The sequence below is a fragment of the Mytilus edulis genome, chromosome 8 (genome assembly GCF_963676685.1).
Source record: "Mytilus edulis chromosome 8, xbMytEdul2.2, whole genome shotgun sequence".
Classification (NCBI taxonomy): Eukaryota; Metazoa; Mollusca; class Bivalvia; order Mytilida; family Mytilidae; genus Mytilus; species Mytilus edulis.
In genome coordinates this window covers 53,532,356-53,545,584 of record NC_092351.1, presented here as the reverse complement: position 1 = coordinate 53,545,584, position 13,229 = coordinate 53,532,356, and the positions used below count along the sequence as shown (strand labels likewise).

The 13,229-nt window shown below is 33.6% G+C and overlaps 1 protein-coding gene across 1 annotated transcript; it reads left to right on the top strand.

The window, feature by feature from the left end:
• The first annotated feature begins 1,028 nt into the window (after positions 1 to 1,028).
• Positions 1,029 to 7,633, top strand: LOC139485869 (tubulin beta-4B chain). Its single transcript, XM_071270517.1, has 4 exons — positions 1,029 to 1,210; positions 5,389 to 5,497; positions 5,819 to 6,174; positions 6,608 to 7,633. Exons 1-4 carry the CDS (start codon positions 1,154 to 1,156, stop codon positions 7,421 to 7,423), a joined length of 1,338 nt encoding a protein of 445 aa, XP_071126618.1. The 5' UTR covers positions 1,029 to 1,153; the 3' UTR covers positions 7,424 to 7,633.
• The last annotated feature ends 5,596 nt before the right edge of the window (positions 7,634 to 13,229 follow it).

The window sequence follows — 13,229 nt, the reverse complement described above, 5'->3', positions numbered from 1 at the left end:
ACTCAACCATATTCCCCGTGCACAGTCTTCCATAAACAGTGGCGGATCCAGAAATTTTCAAAAGTGGGGACCACTGACTGCCTAAGTCACGCTTCAGTGATTCCCTATATAAGCTATCATTTTTTACCCTAAAAGGGGGGGCGGGCCCCCTGCACCCCCCCCCCTAAATCCGCCTCTGATAAAACAACAAAATAAAATGAAAATATAAAGCCAGGAAAGTTTTCTAATATCTTTCTGATACATAAAAACAGGGTATGAAAGTGGTTTACCATGAAGACAAAAAAACAGATAGAATAAATGGCCTAAAAGGTGGAATAGGACAAAAGTTAAAGAGAATAGAGAACATTGATTAACAAACTGAAGAATACGAATTGAAGGCCCAATCCAGACTCTCCTTTTATTCATCTAGTGTATATGCAAACATTTTCAAAATTTAGTCAAGATTGTCTTTATCATGTTTATCAATAGAAATGTGGTGAAAAAATGCCATACATGCATTTCCTTTATTGTCAAGACCATCTGCTGAACCTTACAAAAAAAAACTTAAATTCAAAGGTCAAATAACGAAATTTCAAAAGATTTGGAACATATTTCTCAATTTTGATTTGAAGTCAAATTGATAGTTTTTGTATGCTTAGTTTGAGACTGGTTATTAAAACTTTAGATTTGTTGTTTTCTCTGTTTAGAAACGCATTTCAAATTTCGTATTTCTTTTTAAAACACGAGCACTGAAGAATTTTTATATATACGAATTGTAAGGGAGTATCCCCTCCCCTTTTTTGTGGCTTATCAAAGAAACTAGGAAATGTTCCTTTGTAGTTTCTATGCATATTACACTTTTTTCTTAATTCAACCTCCAGCACGAATATTATCAAATTTACTAAAATTATTTTTGTGTTATGTTGTCATAAGTATATTTAGAAAATTTAAATGGATATACACACAAACAATAAACCATTTGAATTATGGTATAATCCCTCGGGTCAATAGTGCCATCAGATAAACTAACCAATGAAAGTATTCGTTTCTTGTTGCTATAAACATAACAAAGGTTTTGATTCGTTAGTGACTAACCGTAGTATAAAACTGCACAACTTTCTCATTTGAATTAGTAACACACGGGGTCAGCAAAAGATAAAGACACAAAGACAAAATGAGGGAAATAGTACATTTACAAGCCGGACAGTGCGGTAACCAAATTGGTGCCAAGGTAAGCTGGGGAAGAAAAAAAAATTATTTTTTTTATTTTTTTATATTTACCTTCTTTAATATCGATATTTTCTTAATTGGCTTGGCCGCCTTTTTGTCGACTCATGGTAGAAAAATAGGTACACGTGTACCAATGAAAAGTATGATTATTATATATTATTATGATGACTTTATTAATTTCTGCTGATTTTAATCTATAGTAACTGTCGAGTTTCATTAATTACCTATACGGATCAATACGCCTGAATACTGAACTGGTTTTAGGGTGATCTAAAATTAGTGAGTCATCACTAGACATGTTATCATAGTCTTAAAATAGACTAAGGCTATTGTGGGATATTTTTCGATAATTTGTATCTTTTTCGTTTTACAATCACTATGTTATACTCGAAAATTATTTTCGCTCAAAAATATTTAGGTCAAAATTCAAGGCTGTTGTCGATTTAAACCTGTTATGATAAACTTTAAAATCCACTGAATACGATTTTCCTTTAGTGTATTCACATCTGGTTGCAACTTGGTAATAAAACATCTTTATAGATCTACTTTTTATACGACCGCAAATTTTGAAAAAATTTTCGTCGTATATTGCTATCACGTTGGCGTCGGCGTCGTCGTCGTCGTCGTCGTCGTCGTCGTCGTCCGGCGTCCGAATACTTTTAGTTTTCGCACTCTAACTTTAGTAAAAGTGAATAGAAATCTATGAAATTTTAACACAAGGTTTATGACCATAAAAGGAAGGTTGGTATTGATTTTGGGAGTTTTGGTCCCAACATTTTAGGAATAAGGGGCCAGAAAGGGCCCAAATAAGCATTTTCTTGGTTTTCGCACCATAACTTTAGTTTAAGTTAATAGAAATCTATGAAATTTTGACACAAGGTTTATGACCACAAAAGAAAGATTGGGATTGATTTTGGGAGTTTTGGTTTCAATAGTTTAGGAATAAGGGGCCAATAAAGGGCCCAAATAAGCATTTTTCTTGGTTTTTGCACAATAACCTTAGGTTAAGTAAATGGAAATCTATGAAATTTAAACACAATGTTTATGACCACAAAAGGAAGGTTGGTATTGATTTTGGGAGTTTAGGACCCAACAGATTAGGAATTAGGGGCCAAAAAGGGACCCAAATAAGCATTTTTCTTGGTTTTCGCACTATAATGTTAGTATAAGTAAATACAAATCTATGAAATTTAAACACAAGGCTTATGACCATAAAAGGAAGGTTGGTATTGATTTTGGGAGTTTTGGTCCCAACAGTTTAGGAAAAAGGGGCCCAAAGGGTCCAAAATTAAACTTTGTTTGATTTCATCAAAATTGAATAATTGGGGTTCTTTGATATGCCGAATCTAACTGTATATGTAGATTCTCAACTTTTGGTCCCGTTTTCAAATTGGTCTACATTAAGGTCCAAAGGGTCCAAAATTAAACTTAGTTTGATTTTGACAAAAAATGAATCGGTTGGGTTCTTTGATATGTTGAATCTAAAAATGTACTTAGATTCTTGATTATTGAAGTTTTTTTGGTCCAGTTTTCAAATTGGTCTACATTAAGGTCCAAAGGGTCCAAAATTAAACTTTGTTTGATTTCATCAAAAATTGAATCCTTGGGGTTCTTTGATATGCCAAATCTAACTGTGTATGTAGATTCTTCATTTTTGGTCCTGTTTTCAAATTTCAAATTCTACATTAAAGTCCAAAGGGTCCAAAATTAAACTAAGTTTGATTTTAACAAAAATTGAATTCTTGGGCCTCTTTGATATGCTGAATCTAAACATGTACTTAGATTTTTGATTATGGGCCCAGTTTTCAAGTTGGTCCAAATCAGGATCTAAAATTATTATATTAAGTATTGTGCAATAGCAAGTCTTTTCAATTGCACAGTATTGTGCAATGGCAAGAAATATCTAATTGCACAATATTGTGAAATAGCAAATTTTTTTTTAATTAGAGTTATCTTTCTTTGTCCAGAATAGTAAGCAAGAAATATCCTATTTGTGCAATAGCAAGAATTTTTTTTAATTGGAGTTATCTTTCTTTGTCCAGAATCAACTTAAATCTTTGTTATATACAATATACAATGTATATACACTTTTTACTACCAACTGATAAATTTAAATAATCTTTACCATTCAGTGATAACAAGCAGTTTTTTTACATCTTAATATTTTATGATGTATTTAAATGAGTACCGGTAGTTATTGTTGCAAACTCCATTAGAAATTTGAATTGATATCAGTTTTGAAAAAGGGAAACGGGGATGTGAAAAAAAAGGGGGGGGGGGTTAAATTTTTCTCATTTCAGATTTCATAAATAAAAAGAAAATTTCTTCAAACATTTTTTTGAGAGGATTAATGTTCAACAGCATAGTGATTTGCTCAAAGGCAAAAAAAACCTTTTAAGTTCATTAGACCACATTCATTCTGTGTCAGAAACCTATGCTGTGTAAACTATTTAATTTTAGATTTAAAAAGTTTGAAGAAGAAATCTTTAATTGATTTGTAAAATCTTGGCATTTGTTTTGTGTAAAAAAAAACCATGTAAAGTCAAAAATTTGATCACAATCCAAATTCAGAGCTGTATCATGCTTGAATGTTTTGTCCATACTTGCCCCAACTGTTCAGGGTTCGACCTCTGCGGTCGTATAAAGCTGCGCCCTGCGGAGCACCTGGTTTACAAATCACATATTTATTTCCTTGGTAATGGATCTATTCTTTGATTACTCATAAACAAAAACTAAAATTAAAATTAAGTCTATTGGGATTGTGCCGGTCAATTCAGTGTAAGCAGCCATGCATTTCATGATGCGGGAAAGAAAGCGTCTGATTTTTATCAAAACAGCAATAACTGAGCATGCCCGTCCCTCACCGCCCAATCAAAATATTTGATCTGTTATAGACTTGTGTCGCAGAGTTCGCAATGACTAAACTTCAAAAGTAAAAATTATTTAGTCTTGGGGAAAGCATAAGATCTTGCAGCCTGTTTTTAGTCAATCTTTAAGTTCATTCTAGTGGAAAATGTTTTGACATTTTAATAATATTCCTCCTCGGGATATATGACTGTCTTGTCATTTATATTTATTGAAATATTTGGGATCGTAAAAGGTCGCTGCCCGTCATAGTGATATAATTTTGTATGTTATCAAAGTACATCTTAAAAGATATGTCTAGCAACAATTCAAACATTTTCTGTTTTAAATCGCCCCTAACAACCTCACATAAACAATTGATTTAAACAATAACTTTATTGGGTCATTTGGTTTTAAAGGGTGTTTATTTTTTAAGCATAAAAGACTTTCGGTTCTGTTAAACTGATTATTTCACCTTTTAATAAATATATCATAATTTTAAAGTTTATTATTTAAAATTAAATCGTATGTAATTTAATCTTGTTTTAAATGTTTATCATTGTTATGAATTTTGATCAATAAACCGGTTGATTGCTTCTCTTGTTTAGACATGAAAATCAGAAAGTCGATGCATGGTCATTTGTTGCCATGGCGAAAGTAAACAAAAAGTCACTGATCTCTATTTCAAGTACATGCATGCTACCAATTTTGACAATCCGGCCTAACCACAGTACATGCAGATTAAATTAAATTCTATAGGATTGACAATTTGACTTTTATAGTTGAAAATCAATACACATTTAGGTTTCCAATATCGTGGTTAAGATATTTAAATTCGTCAATTTAAAAATGTACAAGATATTGTTCTAGATAAATGCACGGAAAATCGATTACTTTACCTACAACAAATAAGTAATTTATAAGTTGATAAATGATGTATGCTGACAAAAACATGAATAGGATATTCATTGCTGAGTCAAGGTTCCCAGGGTACTTAATTATATGATTAATAAATATGTCTGACACTATCCCAGATCGATTAATATTAATAAATAAGTAACGGATGATATTGATAAACAAAATCAATAGCTTGCTTCAAATTAATCTTTCTTCCAAAAACAATAAAACAGCTGTAAAAAGAAAAGGTAAATGATAGCAGACGATAAATGTCATAAATGTACTGCATAGTTTTCTGCACGTGTGCATTAGAAATTTTTTGTCATTCTTGAAAACATTAATGTTTTGCTAAATGTTACATCACAAGTCTGGAACTTCACTCCTTTATTCATGTTATTTTATTGGTTTCATAACTTACCTATATTTTCTTTCTTTCAGTTTTGGGAAGTCATTTCAGACGAGCACGGTATCGACCCCACCGGAACCTACCATGGAGATTCAGATTTACAATTAGAAAGAATCAACGTATACTACAATGAGGCTACAGGTAATACTCGTCTGAACAGTTCTTTTTGTCAATGTTGATAATTTTTCGTAACTCTAAACCGAGTTTTCAAGGATGGACTCCCAGCAGCAGACACAACAGCAGAGCAATTAATCAGACATTTCAAGTGAAAAAAATTCTTCTTTTGCATTTTATCTTTTCAAAAATTAACGACCCACATGCATGGGATCTTACAAAAAGTAGTGTTTTTACACCCCAAAAAAATATTTTTAAATAATGGACATCAAGTTATGAATTAACTGATTCAAATTCAATATTTTACAAGGTCCATATATTTACGATTTACAATTTTGTTTATTTCAGGTGGTAAATATGTACCCAGAGCAATCTTGGTCGATTTGGAGCCCGGAACTATGGACTCCGTCCGATCAGGACCATTCGGTCAAATCTTCAGACCAGACAACTTTGTTTTCGGACAGAGTGGAGCTGGAAACAACTGGGCCAAAGGACATTATACCGAGGGTGCTGAACTTGTAGACTCTGTTCTTGATGTAGTCAGGAAAGAGGCTGAAAGCTGTGATTGTCTTCAGGGATTCCAACTTACACACTCACTTGGAGGTGGAACCGGATCAGGAATGGGAACACTCCTTATCTCCAAAATCCGTGAAGAATACCCAGACCGAATCATGAACACATTCTCAGTAGTACCATCACCAAAAGTAAGTATGGCTTTGAGTTCAAGAGAGAGATAACTTTGATCTATCATCAAGAAAAAGCTGTTGTAAATTTAAATGGGATTTCGAATTCGACAGCATTGCTGTGGTCTTAAATGGTTATTAAAAAAATCGTTTTTCAAACACCACCAATATTGAAAGAGGGGTATGAAGTTGAGAGGATTTTTTCTTTTCTTCATAATTTTAGGAAATTTTTAATTATGAGACTCTAAATCAAAATATATTTTCAAATAGGATTCAAATATGACAATATATAGTGTAATTTTAGGATAAATATATTTTCCTTTGCCCAGGAAGTATGAATTTAAATATTAGGTCAGCTTAATTTCTGATTTTGTTTGCAACTTCCTCCATCTATATTCATTGCCGAAAATGATTCTCATGAATGAAACTATATGTATACTTTATCTTTTTTCAGGTATCAGACACAGTCGTTGAACCATACAATGCCACACTCTCCGTACATCAATTGGTAGAAAACACAGATGAAACATACTGTATCGACAACGAGGCTCTTTACGATATCTGCTTCAGAACCCTCAAACTTACAACACCAACATACGGTGACCTTAACCATCTTGTCTCTGCAACAATGTCCGGTGTCACCACATGTCTCCGATTTCCAGGTCAGTTGAACGCTGATCTCCGTAAATTGGCTGTAAACATGGTCCCCTTCCCACGTCTCCATTTCTTCATGCCAGGATTCGCTCCCCTGACATCACGTGGAAGCCAACAGTACAGAGCTTTAACTGTACCAGAACTTACCCAACAGATGTTCGATGCCAAGAACATGATGGCAGCTTGCGATCCCCGACACGGCAGATACCTCACAGTTGCTGCCATGTTCAGAGGACGTATGTCCATGAAGGAGGTCGACGAACAAATGTTGAACGTACAGAACAAGAACAGCAGCTACTTCGTTGAATGGATCCCAAACAACGTCAAGACAGCCGTCTGTGACATTCCACCACGTGGTCTTAAGATGTCTGCCACATTTATTGGTAACAGCACAGCCATCCAGGAACTCTTCAAGAGAATCTCAGAACAATTCACCGCTATGTTCAGGCGTAAGGCTTTCTTGCATTGGTACACTGGTGAGGGTATGGACGAGATGGAATTCACAGAAGCCGAATCCAACATGAACGATTTGGTCTCAGAATACCAACAATACCAGGATGCAACAGCCGAAGAGGAAGGAGAATTCGAAGAGGAAGAAGGAGAAGAGGAAGCTTGAACATTTCCTAAAGCTCAATGAACTTTTAAACTGTTACTTTCAATCTCTTATCTTGACAAATCTTGAAATCCTACATTCAGTCATAATCTTTGAACTCTATCTGTTGTTATGACTTATTGAAATAATATTTATTCCAATATGTTACTATATTGCTTTTGCAATCAGGTGTAGCTACGTCTACAATCCAATAGAAAACAAAAATACTACTTATCTGAGTTTATTTTTTTTTATAATTGATAACTGATAAACATAATACCAGTCACCATGTGTACAAAACTAAAACAAACCTCCATTATTTTTACTCGGAGCCAAAATTTCAGAACACAGAAGAAAAAACAACGTTTTTAAGCATAGAACGAAAAAGGGCGAAGTTAAATACCAAAACTTGGCTTTCCAAGGTTGATTTGCTCGAGACAAACTCAGTTAATAAACAACAAAAAAACCAGAATGTTTTATCATAAAGTAAACAAGAAAAAGCTTTCTTCCTGCGAGACGTGTAATATTAATTAAAAGTGGGGCGAAAGATACCAGACAGTCTACACGAATACGAAAGTTTTATTTTGATTCGGTTCACATATAACAATACAAACATAAGCTCTTGAGAGCTTTTAGCCGAATATAAAATAACAAACACAACATTAAAACACACAACATGCAGACAACATATTTAATAGCACAGGCATATTGAAACACTGGCAAAGCACTACTAAAATGCACGTGTAAATAAATCAAAGCTGAAGCACAACTATAATTAAGTACACATTAAATATAGCACACATGCAAATTTTAAGGCAAAATCACATGTTAGAGGAACTTCTAAAATATGAAAAAGCTTGTCTACATGCAGAACAACATCATTTTGAATCTTTCCATGACTGCATAAGGCTCATAGATAGAAAATAAACTGACAACGTCATTAAAGTATACGTGTATACTTCATTAACTGAAAATGTGCACTATTAAAATGCTAGCTACTGCACTGTTTGAAAAAAGATAAAAATATTCCCAAGCTAAATGCAAAGAGGGGTAATCTCCATATATTAAACAGACAAAACCAAATGCTATGAATCAACTGAACAAGTGAAAAAACCACTGCCATGCCATATTTCTGACTTGAAATGGGTATTTCCCATAAAAAAAAAACCCAGTTGTTTATATTACGTACTGCAGATTTAAAATAAGCATATATTTTGTAGTATGGGAGTTAATGTGAGTACTCAAAACAATATGGTCAAGTTCTTGATATATAATCCAAACGGAAATGGTACTAAAAAAACAAATATTTGACAGACTCTAAACGAACTACAACAATGAATCAAACTGTTGCAGCATTGCAAGTTTAAAGTCCTCGTGATAGAAATGTTAATGTTCGTGGCATTTTACAAAGAATTAAACCATACGATATTGATTTCTATGCACACACCACGTCATAACCATCAGTCGAGATCATCAATTACAGAAAAGGAATATTAGGTTTTATGTAAACGAGACAATTTTATGAATAACTCGGTAATGTCAATGCAACACAGACATCGATTTGATTACATCTAACAGATTGCTGCATGGAAATACTTGGTACTTTCAGTTCTCGTGCACTTAAAGAGTAACTGGTTTCAGCTAGTTGGCATATTCATGGATGATGAATATATTGGCACTTTATATACAAATACCATAAAATTGAGAAAGGAAATGGTGAATATGTCAAAGCGACAACCACCCGACCATAGAGCAAACAACAGCCGAAGGCAACCAATGGGTCTTCAATGTAGCGAGAATTCCCGCACCCGTAGGTGTCCTTCAGCTGGCCCCTAAAATATGCATAATAGTACAGTGATAATGGACGTCATACTAAACTCCGAATTATACACAAGAAACTAAAATTTAAAATCATACAAGACTAACAAAGGCCAGAGGCTCCTGACTTGGGACAGGCGCAAAATTGCGGCGGGGTTAAACATGTTTATGAGATCTCAACCCTCCCCCTATACCTCTAGCCAATGTAGAAAAGTAAAAGCATTGGCGGATCCAGAGGGGGGGTTCCGGGGGTCCGCACCCCCCCTTTATTTTGGCCGATCAATGCATTTGAATCGGGACATATGTTTGCACCCCCCCTTTGCCCTGGGCTAGCACCCCCCCTTTCGAAAATTCCTGCATCCGCCACTGAAAAGAATAACAATACGCACATTAAAATTCAGTTCAAGAGAAGTCCGAGTCCGATGTCAAAAGATGTAACAAAAGAAAATAAATAAAATGACAATAATACATAAATAACAACAGACTACTAGCAGTTAACTGACATGCCAGCTCCAGACCTCAATTAAACTGATTGAAAGATTATGTCTTCATCATATGAATATCAGGTACAATCCCTCCCGTTAGGGGTTTAGTATCATACTATCATAAAATATAAGAGAAGAACATAACCCGTGTCATGCCAACAACTGTTTTTTTTATAAGAAATAAATGTGTTTAGTTCCGATGCAAAGACCCTATCAGTGAATCAATGTTAAAGCCAAAATATGCAATCTTTAATGACCTGACAACAGTATCGTAACTATATCCTCTTTTAATAAGTCTATTTAAAGGTTTTGTTAGTTTCTGAGGAGAATACTGACATTTTTGTGCTTTATAAAGAATATTTCCATAAAATTTTGGATGTGAAATACCTGAACGTATAAGATGTCTGCATGTTGAGTTATATTTACGAATTATTTCCTTATACCGGTGATAAAATTTAGTAAATGTTTTGACCAGTTTGTGATATCGAAAACCCTGGTGTAATAATTTTTCAGTAATACATAAATTTCTCTCGCTAAAATCTAATACATTGTTACATACACGAGCGAATCGTACAAGTTGAGATATATAAACACCATAAGATGGTGACAAGGGAACGTCACCATCTAAAAATGGATAATTAACAATAGGAAATGAAAAATCATCTCTTTTATCATAAATTTTTGTATTTTAAAAGCTTCCCGTTTATGATATAGATATCAAGATCGAGGAAAGGGCAGTGGTCATTGTTATCATTAGCTTTATTTAAAGTAAGTTCTACAGGATAAATTTCTTTAGTATACATACTGAAGTCGTCATTATTTAGAGCCAATATATCATCCAAATATCTAAAAGTATTGTTAAATTTTTGTATCAAATGTTGTTTTGATGGGTCATTTACATCAACGGTTGTTTAATAATGTATTGCATTCTATTATCCAGTGGCAAAGATTACATGTATATTCCGGTATATACTGTTATGTTTCAGTTTATATATGGTCGATCTGGCTTTGTATATGACCGTTTTAAAAATTTAATAGGTCTTGACCAGCTAGTGAACAAGTAAAGAGAATATCATGATATGCATGTACATCATTTAGACTAGGAGCATAATTAAAAAAAAAAATAACCATGCTATTTTGGGCTTACATACATTCTTAGTAAGAAATGGTGAGTCTTCCGTTTCTGTTTTTCTGGTAATTCTAACTTGACAACTCGTGATAAGTTTTGGTTAGAATGATAGTATATTAAAGAATTATCTCCCCTAGAATGCTTATTTTTATTGCATTTGAACCAAAGTATATCTTCTACTAATTTACCAGAACAGAATAAGGAAATATACGTTATTTGTGTACATTACTACAAACTATAAACTGAACTCAATGCAATTTGAATATGGTTTTGTTAGTCATATAAAAAAGGAAGATGTGCTATGATTGCCAATGAGACAACTATCCTCAAAAGACCAAAATGACACAGACATGTTTTCCCCACTGCCTGATTCTTAGACAGTTAGTCTGGCACTCTAATTTCAAATGTTCATTAACTGTTGTAACTATATCGTATTAATATTCAAAATCCAGATAAATGCTGCTGCAGTTGGAATCAAAGTCTGAGTGCATCGTCGTCTCATGATTGCATGCAAGTGGTCGGCACACCGTGAAATCAATATAGCACAGGAAATGTTGACGTAATTCAATATTTCATCTCTGTTATAAAGAAGTCTGTGATTCCATTATCAGTATACATTTTTTCTTATTTCTTTAGAATGCAAACAATGGGTATCGAAATGAGACGTTTGTAAGTACTAGTATTAGATACAAATGTTTATTGAATGGAAAAGGAATATGGTGTTATTAATCTTTTATGTTCAATACATAAAAGGTGACTCATAAGGTGCTAATTCCAACTGATGTTTAATTTTTGCACATAAATGTTTGCTCAATGAACACATGGTTTATTTTCAAATTAGACGTATTAATGTAGTTATACTGGTCAATATGATTGTAACTTTCTTCTATATATAGATGACTCAACGGGTTTTGAAGGGAACAAAATATCTTGAAAAATAAACTGAAAGGACACGACAACAAATCAAAGCAGAAAAAATAACAACGCCTTTTATGCGGCTAGTACAAACATTTGAGCCCAAAAACGAAATAAAATCTTGCCAGAACCACATCTACAAAAAGTTTTGATGTGAATTGTCCATAAATATATATTTTTAGTCCAATTATTCACAATAAAACAATTACCATCGGAGCTGAGCATCTACATAGTCGTTTAAGGGGAGGTTACTCCTACTCAAATTTAATACTTGCAAACAATTAATTTTTGGCATAATTTGTTAGTATTTCCTCTCAAATGAAACTTGAAACATATACACTAGCTCATTGATACATTTTTATCTGTATTACTGAATATCCCGTTGAATTTGTCATCAAAAGATAGATGATACACTCCAATAAGAAGGGGAACTCGATCCATCCTCATCATTGCAGATCCAAAAGGGGGGGGGGTCATTCCGGGGGTTGGAACCCCCCTTTTTTTGACAATCAAGGCATTTGAATGGGAACATGTATTGGACCCCCTTTATATCATGGGTCGTGACCCCTCCCCCTTTTAAAAATGGATGGATCCTCCCCAGTGTATTGTTCGAAAAGATGACACATTGTTTACCTTATTTCTGAAATTTTGTTGGTACCTATTTTTTTTTATATTTGGGGTTGGGGGTAATCAACAATGAGCAAAACCGATAACTTATATAGTAATCTATGTAATCTATCTCTAATCTTTATATGGTTTGGACATTATTCGCCTTATATATCCTACGACAATGAGAAAAAAACAATACCGCATACAATAATCTATAACACAACAAATTGAATTGTTTTATTTGTCGTAAGTCGTTGACCAATTTAAAAAAGATAATGCTGCTGACATTGGTATCCCTTCCGGAACACTTGAGTACCTCCCTCCAAAGACAATGTACATGAAGTTCGTATTGCTCAAAAGTAGTGTTTTAAGAACATGTTTGTCTGTCTTTTTTCTTGCCCCTAGGTATTTTCTCCACTTGCTTTTTAAATGATTTGTTTCTTCGTGCTTCAAAAATGCCTATATAAAAAGGTTCACTTTAAATGTTCCGGTGCTTCTCTCGGAGTAACATCAAGGAGAAGCGGGGTAAAATTGCAATGTTCTATTCATGTCTTATCTATTTTAATACAAGTTCTTTATCTTTCTTTTTAAATGAAGGAACCCAATCAATCGATAATCATTATTTTAAAAGTGTGATATTCTTTTTTATAATTATTCTTTATTCGTTATTTTAAAACCAAATATAATTAATATAAGAGTAGGAAGATTTGGGAAAGATGTTAACCAAACAAAACACAATGCAACATATACGAGTAAATGCCTTAATTTTCAAACTCTCTAAGTTAGCTCTGAATATGATATTGCATTTGCGTATACTCAATCAACACTTTTGAGTGTACATGTATTTTGATTATTTTATGTCGATGAGCTGATG

Bases quoted from the DNA above. Each gene is read 5' to 3' on its own strand.
- LOC139485869 (XM_071270517.1), top strand. From the start codon at position 1,154: ATGAGGGAAATAGTACATTTACAAGCCGGACAGTGCGGTAACCAAATT. The intron at 1,211-5,388 runs GTAAGCTGGGGA...TCTTTCTTTCAG, and splicing joins GTAACCAAATTGGTGCCAAG to TTTTGGGAAGTCATTTCAGA. The intron at 5,498-5,818 runs GTAATACTCGTC...TGTTTATTTCAG, and splicing joins ATACTACAATGAGGCTACAG to GTGGTAAATATGTACCCAGA.